General features: G+C 34.1%; 1 protein-coding gene across 1 annotated transcript; it reads right to left on the bottom strand.

The window, feature by feature from the left end:
* Positions 1-2,649: 2,649 nt before the first annotated feature.
* LOC145070113 (uncharacterized) lies at positions 2,650-6,704 on the bottom strand. The gene is made up of 13 exons (XM_079017057.1): positions 6,573-6,704; positions 5,748-5,818; positions 5,605-5,673; positions 5,012-5,140; positions 4,839-4,925; positions 4,471-4,524; positions 4,298-4,388; positions 4,056-4,126; positions 3,912-3,981; positions 3,518-3,570; positions 3,337-3,430; positions 3,109-3,203; positions 2,650-2,913 (listed from the first exon to the last, which is right to left on the bottom strand). Exons 1-13 carry the CDS (start codon positions 6,646-6,648, stop codon positions 2,824-2,826), a joined length of 1,050 nt encoding a protein of 349 aa, XP_078873183.1. The 5' UTR covers positions 6,649-6,704; the 3' UTR covers positions 2,650-2,823.
* Positions 6,705-9,327: the final 2,623 nt, after the last annotated feature.

Raw genomic sequence — 9,327 nt, 5'->3', positions numbered from 1 at the left:
TTGCGATACTTAGTATATATAACCAAAACAAGACAAGTCTTTTGCGCACTCCGTCTTTGCGAAAAGAGATCATCGGGTACCTGTCTAATGCCGACCTGAGAACACAAGCGGTTTGAAAATCAGCATAATGCTGGTGAGTTCATAAGCGGTTTTTGTTTTGTAAAAATGATCATGTTTCCTTTCCGTTTCTGAAAATGTAACACATGCCAAGAAAATCTCACATTTTCTTAAAAAGGTTGGTTATTGTTTCACATTATGTAAAGTAAAATTTGTACACTGAAAACATGTTTACCCTTGTGAAGATGAACATTTAGGTTATCTGTTTTGTTATACTGTTCTAGTTATGTACCAATGTATCCCCAGGAAAGTCCTATACCTTCCTGATTGTATGTTACCATTTGTAAAACATGTAAAAGATATATTCTGGTTAAACCTGGTTAGGTACAAGGTTTCCCAGGAAAGTCCAATACTTTCCTGAATGTGGGTTATCAATGTAAAAGATGTATTCCAAAACGTGGATATCTTGTGAAATGTATAAAATTGTTCATTATTACTATAAATAAATCTTTGTTATCCAAATTGTGAGTTCCATAACCATACAATAGACTAGATGTGGCAATAAGTGGTCCACATCACCTTATGACTTTCGTCACCCTTGAACCATTTCGGTTCGGCTGTAGCTAGCAGCCAGGTGTAGGGTAGTCAGCCCCGTATAGATCTATACACTCAAGTCACGCTCTCTAAATCCCAGAGATTCTAGTTACGGGTGTAGTCCTCCACTCGCGTATCTCTGTAGAGTGTTACCGAGGACGTGTCTCCAATCATACAGGACTAACAAATTTACTAGTAATAATATGATAATCCTCCACTCGCGTATCTCTGTGAAGTGTTACCGAGGACAAAACAGTGTACAAGTTCTATGCTCAAAGGTTCAACGTCATGCTTTTAACTGATAAAATGTGGAAAACCATTTGTGTAATATATAAAACATAATAGTTTATAAACCCATTTCACAAATAATATGTTTACGTGAGCTGCATGTTCAAACAGTTATCAGTTGTATCAATCAGTGTTAAAAGCATATAAAATGTGAAACACACACATGAAAACAAGTTTTGACTACAAGAAACCCCTTGTACTTTGCTTGTGTTCCCCCCTGAAAACAGTTAAAAACAGTGAAAAAGGGTAGGGGTATGAACTCACCGCTTAATGTAGAGTTCGAGTGTCACCGGATACCTTGAACTCCTATGGCCCCTATTATTCATGTGACGACACATAAATGAGTTAGAACTAAGGTGTTTCATGACTAAACATGATGGAAAAACATCCTTAGGGCTTGGAATTACTAAGAATAAGTGTCCTATGATCCAAACTTAATGATTTAAGCAAGTTTAGGACCAAATATGGGTATTAGAGTGGGTGTATGGTCTTGAAAATGAGTATGCAGCTGGGGAGTGCGGCCAGGAGTGTGTGAGGCAGCACACAAGAGTGTGCAGCCATACAGAGTGTGTGTGCGGCCGTACACAGGAGTATGTGGCCGTACACTCCTCATTTGAGTCTATATGTTGATTTTTGAAGTGTGTGCTCTTCATTCTTGGGAGTTTTGAATGTGTGCTACCCCCATTTGAAGGTGTGCGGCTGTACACCTTCATGGGATGATGAATATGATGAACATAATGAGTTTTAAGTTTAGGATTCAAGTGTTTACCACTATACTTAGCTTGAAGATGAAGTTGATCACGATTAGGAAGCCTTCCAAGTGTTCTTGGTTGATAATTTAGAGAGAGAAAGTAGAGAGAGAGGGAAGAGAACATCTAAATGAATGAATGAAGGGGATATCCATCCATAAATTGAATTGGGTGTGAGGTTGAGGGTGTTTGCGGTTGGTATGTGGCCGTACACACAGGTGTGTGGCCGCACACACAAGTATGTGGCCGCACACACCTTATTTGGTGAGTTTTGGCCCGATTTTTGTGATACTAAACACTCTCCAACCCTTCTTAAGACCCATATCTAATTATACTAAGTCTAAAGCACCCATATGGAATCACAAGATTTAATAAAAGACAATGAACTCAAGTGCTAGATCAATTACATGGGTTAGAAGTTTCGGGTTGTCACATACGATGAGTTCAACTATATGGTTACTATAGAAACAATGATGAGAGAATGACCATATTTCCATTCGTGCATGCCTCTACACACACCAGCATCACATTGTCACTCTTTTGATTTTATCCCAAAACCATGGGAATTGTTATCTTTCTGTCATGTGACCATTCTGTCCAACCTAACGGGTCGTTGTGTACTTAATTTACATGGTGGTTGATTAAAAAATAACACTTTTGCAAAAATTATACCACTACACTAAGTAACTTCCGCTTTATGCTTAGTTTTTTAGCTACTCCTTTCGGCTTTCAACAATACAAAGTATTTTCTTATATGGTTATTAAGAATGTACAAAGCCACAATTCGAAGAATGATAAATCACACTTATAAGGATATAACTTCTAAATGACAAATCACAAAGTATAGTTTTTAGAATGTTTGCCACTTCCGAATAACCAACAACTATGTCTTTCAAATTTACAACACAAATCTTGAGACACATAGTTAAATTACCCTCACCTTTATAATAAAAAAAATACATAATCAAATTTGGAATAAGTTTTATTTATTGGAAGGTTTTTTCATGTGTTTAATACAAATAACAATGCCAAAGCTTTATTTATGTGATATACACATGCTGTTTAGATATAGATATTCAGCAGAGCTTAAAAACAGGGCCTAAAGGTATCATACATACACATGCATGAGAAATTTCTACGGTTTGAGAAACTTGTCAAACCAATCACTTGCTTCTTTAAGCATTGATAACGTCACTTCATGTCCAATTCCTGGTTCGACTATCACCTAAATTTCATTCGTAATAAAACACATAATTACATCATATACAACACAATATTACATCATATAACATTATTCTTTACTGTTGTTTACCAATATAAACAATCTACTCCATTTTTTACCTATAATATCAACATACTAATATTCTTTGTTAGTAAAGTATGTTGTTATTCCGTGCAATTTGCCCATTTAGAAAAATACCTTGAAATGAGTTAAAGAATGGGCGTCGAAAGCCTTTTGTGTTGTTGATATGGTAGCATCAAGACCTTCTAGTGGGCAACGGGGATCGACTTCACCTGATAGTTTTATCCATATTATTATTTCATCAGAATATATATATATATATATATATATATATATATATATATATATATATATAAATATATATATATATTGGATCAAGAAGAATGGGTAGATTGGTCATTTCACCGTTTATAATCAACAAAGGGCGTACTGCAATGACTGGGACTGTATGATGTGAGTCAAACTCAGATGCCAAACCAGGAGCTATTCTGTTCCAAACCTGGTCATAAAAGTAGCACAACATCGAAAGTGAGACAACAATTCGATGCAGTCTGCAACACATTTTATCAATCTTTGTGAAACTTACCTTTTCTACAACCTCTTTGTCAATGGTATCCTTCCCTAAATCAATCCTTGCTTCTGAAGAAAAAGAATATAAAACTAACATCACAAAATCATGCAAAAAATAATTACAATTTACAATTCTAAAAATCATAATTATATATATATATATATATATATATATATATATATATATATATATATATATATAAAGAGAATTTTAAACAATTTTTTTAATATATTTGATGAAATAAATGAGGGAAATTTTGAAAAATTTACAACTCAAAGTCGTTTTTTTCTGCATTAAGTAAAAAAACACCCCTATATAACTTAACTTACATGTTTTATTAAAAATTTAAGTGATAACATATTAAAAATATAGATTTTATATTTCTTTTGTAAAGTAGTGTCTTAATTACCTTCAAACACAGACTTAATACTGTGCACACGAGCATGCCATTGATCATTATCTAAGGCCCACCGAAAGCTCTACACATTCATATGAAGTGATTAGGTCGGATTAAGTGTTTAATTAAGCTCATTAAGTCAAAAAGAAACAATACCTGAACAGAAATTATGGGGACAACCACTGAATAACGTGTATCAGCAAAAGCAGCAAACCATGCATGCATTCCTACATCACAAATTCACACATGAATAATTGAGTTGTGGAATTAAAGGCATGATAACTCATAATATATATATATATATATATATATATATATATATATATATATATATATATACACACACACACACTCTTCTTTTGATAGATGTTGTCTTTAATAAAATATTAAAATTCAACCTCCAAGTGACATCCCAAGGATTCCTATCTTGGAATTGTCTATGTCTTCTCTTGCGGTTAGATAATCTGCCAACATTAAAAGGTCCCACACCTAAAACATAATAAATGTTAAACATTTGGGCATTAAAAGGTTATAATGTCATTTGAAAAATTCAAGAGTTAAGAAGTATAACCGTGTCATATATAAATGGCATTGTATCACCTTTTTTCCATGATGAAACGAGAGCCTGGATCCAGAATACATAAACAGAATATATAAACCAGAATATATAAAATTGAATATATATTTATGGTTTGAGATCATGAAAGATAATTAGTATATTCTCAATTGTACTCTTCAAAAACTACTCAACTATATATAGCATGGAAAAATTGGTTTCCATATGAATCACATTGCTATAACTGGATAGATTTTTTTCGAAGTAGGATGCTATAATAAACAAATATATGAAAGTATGTTGCTTTTTATTATTTTCTTGCATTTATCCCTATTCTTTTTGGCATAAAGAAAATGAAAATAAAGACAGGTTTCAATGCTCACATCTTCATAGGCGGTGGGGGTTTTGGCACGTTCTCCATGGTAACGAGAATCAATGGCAACTGCAATATATCCACGTGAAGCATAATCCTGAATTCAAAGGAAGAAATCATTAGATCAAAGTCTTTTGTAAAATGAAGAAATGACCAATCTACCCTTGTAATTTTATATTATACCTCAAGTAAAGGGCGTACCCACTCTTTGCATGTATGTGAGCTATGTAGAAAAACAACAGCTGGTCTTTTCAAATGTGTGCTTTCTTTCTTGCTCAAAATCAGCACAGGCAGTTGCCCTTGCTCTCCTTCCTAATTTGAATAAAATAATTAGTTTCATCATGTTAACATCAGGAGTAAAAGACTCACGTGTTAGTTTCTTCATAAAGGTGCTCATAGGAAATCTTTAAACAGAGAGAAGTATATATATATATATATATATATATATATATATATATATATATATATATATATATATGTTTCTTGTTGACTTAATATAAAAAGAACGACTTAACAGAGAAAGTCAAGGAAAGAAGGCTCCTCCAATATGAGTGTTTATTTTTAACTTAATGCAGAAAGATTGACTTTATAGAAAAGGTCTAATTTAATTCCTAGCATTTTACAAATTTCTTTTCGTTTATTTTTTCCTTCAATCCTTCCATACTATCATAGTTCCATGTATGTAATTATTTTCTGATCAGATATCTTTCAAATGTCATATTAACTTTATCAGATTATCATTCAATGAGGGAAAAAAAAAAACGGGTGAAAGTTACCTCAGTGATTAGGTAAAAGTTTTCTTCATTGAAGTTATGAATGGGTGCTTCCGGGATGGATTTCATTGCCTGATAGTGTTCAATTAAGATAACTTCTAACAATGATTAACAGAAAAGTAAAGTATATGCCAAGTAATGTCCACCTCATAGTCACAAGGTGTTCCCTGATATAAGGGTTCCACCACGCATTTTGCAGGTAGTGTCTGAAGTGGAACTGAAAAAAAAAAAAAAGAGATGAAATCATATTTCAATGAAATTATTGATAAACAACAGTGATAACAGTAGTTATTGATGAAAAAAGTTAAAGTTAATTCCTTTCCTAATAAGACATTGAGAGATAGAGAACAAAGTTTGGTGTTGTTTCTTTGTTACCTAATGGGGTCATGACTTAATCTGGTAAGCTAGTTACGATTTTTTTTTTTTTTTTTTGAGTTGATGCAAGAGAAAAGCTTGATTGAAAAGGTTATGGAAATGAGGCTTTTCCAGTTAAGTACTATCTTTTTACACAACTTAGTTTTTCCTTCTCAATTACTTTCTCTAGAGAACAATTAATGGAAAACAAAGAAACAGGGTGTTACAATAGAAAGTACATGTATTCAGACAAGTTTTGCACTTCGACTTTGGACAATCAAATGAGTTATTTTATAATGAAAGCAACTGACCTTATACTACTCTTACAAGATTGAGGAAGTTGTCGATATTTATAAACAAATCTAGATACATAAAACGCACACAATTTAGCTGTGATCTCCATAGTCACTATCTTAATTATCTCAAAAGAAATCTACTGCTACTAGCGCAGTCTAGCAGCAATATCTGTCCCAGAACTACTCCTTTTTCTCTATTGCTTAATTATTTTAGGCAAAGAACTCACAGGGTTGTATGAGAGTAGAGGAGAGTATGATATGAGCCCAAGTATTCGCAACAAATAAACATAAAAATTGACCAAATCTATGAAAGCAGCTTGCCTACAGGAGAACGGCGACTACGGAGAACTTCAAGGAATTGTGAACGGAGGTTGGCTTCTGATTCGATAGGATCCATCTTCTCGAAATTCCGACGAGGCAACTGTGACGTGAATACGTTAAGATGATATGGGGTGCTTATATTTATAGGTGATACTTTGATAGAGTGCGAATGGAGAGAACAATTTACTGAAATGCTCCTTGTCGTTTGCTAAAATTTCACATTTGGTTCCTATGTTTTCTTTTGCACTTGGAAGGTCCTAAAGTTTTAATTTTATTGTGTTTTTCATCCCTCATAGCGCTAAAAAAAGACTATATTGTCGTTTATATTTATATTTTCATTTTTATATTATTAGTTTATTATTAAATAAACTTGAAATTGGACCCACCCAAAACCCTACACCCCTCATGCCCTTCTCTCTCATTTCAGTTCATCTGCGATGCTAACTACCATACCCTGCCGGAAAACACCAAACACTACCGGAAGAAACACAAGACGCACTAGGCAACGAAGGGAGAGATGTTTTCAGGGGGCGGTGTTTTTGGAAAGGTAAGAGACAACGATGGTGGTGGTGGTGATTGTTTATTATTGGTCTAATGAAGCTTCCGATGGGAGGGTTTCGAAAGTGGTGGTGAATTAAAATGAGAGAGAAGTACATGAGAAGTGTGGGGTGTAGGGTTTTGGATGGGTTCCATTTTAAGTTTATTTAATCTTTTATATTCATTAATAATAAATAGATAATAAAAAAATTAGAAAAGATAAAGACAAAGGACAATATGGTATTTTCATCTCTGCGAGGGGATGAAAAACAAAATAAAACAAAAACCCATGGACCGCTCGAGTGCAAACGAAAACATAGGGACCAAAAAGAAAATTTTGCAAACCACAGGGACCATTTTCAGTAATTTTTACTTTAGGATACACATCGAATAAATTACGAAAACTGTTTGTGTTTATTTAGGATATGCCTTATGTAAATTACGAAAATCGTTTATTTCATTTAGGATATAGATTGAGTAAGTTATGATAATCGTTTGTTTCATTTAGGATATGCATCAAGTAAAGGGTAAATAACACGGATGGTCCCTATGGTTTAGGGTAATCTGCGTGTTTTGTCCCTAACAACCTTTTTTAACTCGGACCATCCCTATTTTATATTTTTGTTGCATGTTTGGTCCTTATCCTGTATAAAAAAATTGATTTACCCTTACTTATTTCTTTTATATTTTTTAAATTATCGATTAAATAAAAATTATTAATTAAATGTTAAAAAAGGTATCAATGAAGTATTAAAATTTGATGGGTCCCACTACCTCATTCCTACTCTACCCACCTCAACCTCCACCCTCCACCCTCTTCTTCTCTGTAAATAACCCACAAATTCGGTTTCTCCGGCGAACCATCCATAACTCCGTTTCATTTTTATCCTCCTTCTCCGACCAAAACGACGCCTTCCCGCTTGCCCACCTCCTTGGTGTTTCTGGAAAGATCCATAACCAAGCTTATAACCACTAGCAACTTTATGAAAAAAACACAAGACTAAACCAATATTTGATGAAGCTGAAATCTCAAAAAAAGAAAATAAGATGAAATAGAAATCATAAAATAACACACAGATTCTAAATTACAACCCAATTGATGAACTGAATGTTCTAGATTGCACACCTTAAGCCATCAAATCCAAAAAAAATCCCAAAAAAATATTTTCAGCATTTATTTCGTTAATAGATGAGAGACGACGGTGACCTCCATGGATCTGACTTTCATATCTAATTCTCATTTCTTTCTCATGATGCAACGACGCTCGAACCACCGAACCCTAGCCGCCTCTAGTCTCTTTCTTCTCTCATTTTCTTTTTCTTTCTCATGATGGACGGTAATGGTAAAGGGATTTAGGATCCGATGATGGTGGATGAGGACTGAAGCAATGACGGTGGTGGGTGGACTTTCATTCGCCGACGGTATTGAGCCAGGAGATCTTTTCAGTGGCACAACCACCGGAAACCACGATGCATGGTTTTGATTTCACAATGGTGGCTTTAGGAATGATCGACAGTCTGGGGTTTATGCGCATTTGATGGTTCGGTAATGGTGGATTCTGTCGGTAATGCTTAGCCTGTCACATCTGAGCAAGAAATAGAGAGGCAGTAGAAAGGAAAGGAAGGAAGAAGATGCAGCTCGATGTTGAAGATGGACGAGGGATAAAGGATGGGATGCAAGTCACAATGGTGAAGGAGGAGGTAGCATGGATGCAGCCGACAATGAAGAAGGTCGACGAACGTAAGACCATCCCCATTGGTGAGCAGCTCACTATGGGCCACCCAAAAAATTCAAAAAAGTAAATTAAAAAGAATAGAAATTGAGTGAGGAGATTGCCCCCACAACCTAGCTCACCATAGTTCACCATCTTTCACTCTTCTTTTTCTTTTTTATATCTCATTTATTTGATAAAAAAATTGACTTGATATTACTTTTAGAATTAAATAAAATATAATAAAAAACATAAAATAAAATTTTCTACAAAATGAGTATAATGTTGATATATTTTTTGTTAATTTTTTAAAAATAAAATAGAGGATTGGGTTGGGTTGCTAATGTGAATAAAAGTTCATGGTTAGTTAGGATTGTGTATGTGGAAGATAGATAAAATAATTTTTTAATAAATATTTGGGTTGGGTTGGTTGCCAATGAAGGTAGTCTAAAGGGAGTAGGTTTTGGTGGTGGGCCCACATGGATTTTTTATTAAATAATTTTCTA

Source organism: Lactuca serriola, chromosome 8 (genome assembly GCF_051521515.1).
Source record: "Lactuca serriola cultivar US96UC23 chromosome 8, Lser_US96UC23_V15, whole genome shotgun sequence".
Lineage (NCBI taxonomy): Eukaryota > Viridiplantae > Streptophyta > Magnoliopsida > Asterales > Asteraceae > Lactuca > Lactuca serriola.
Note: the sequence above shows the minus strand (reverse complement) of the source record. Positions and strands in the feature narration are given on the sequence as shown.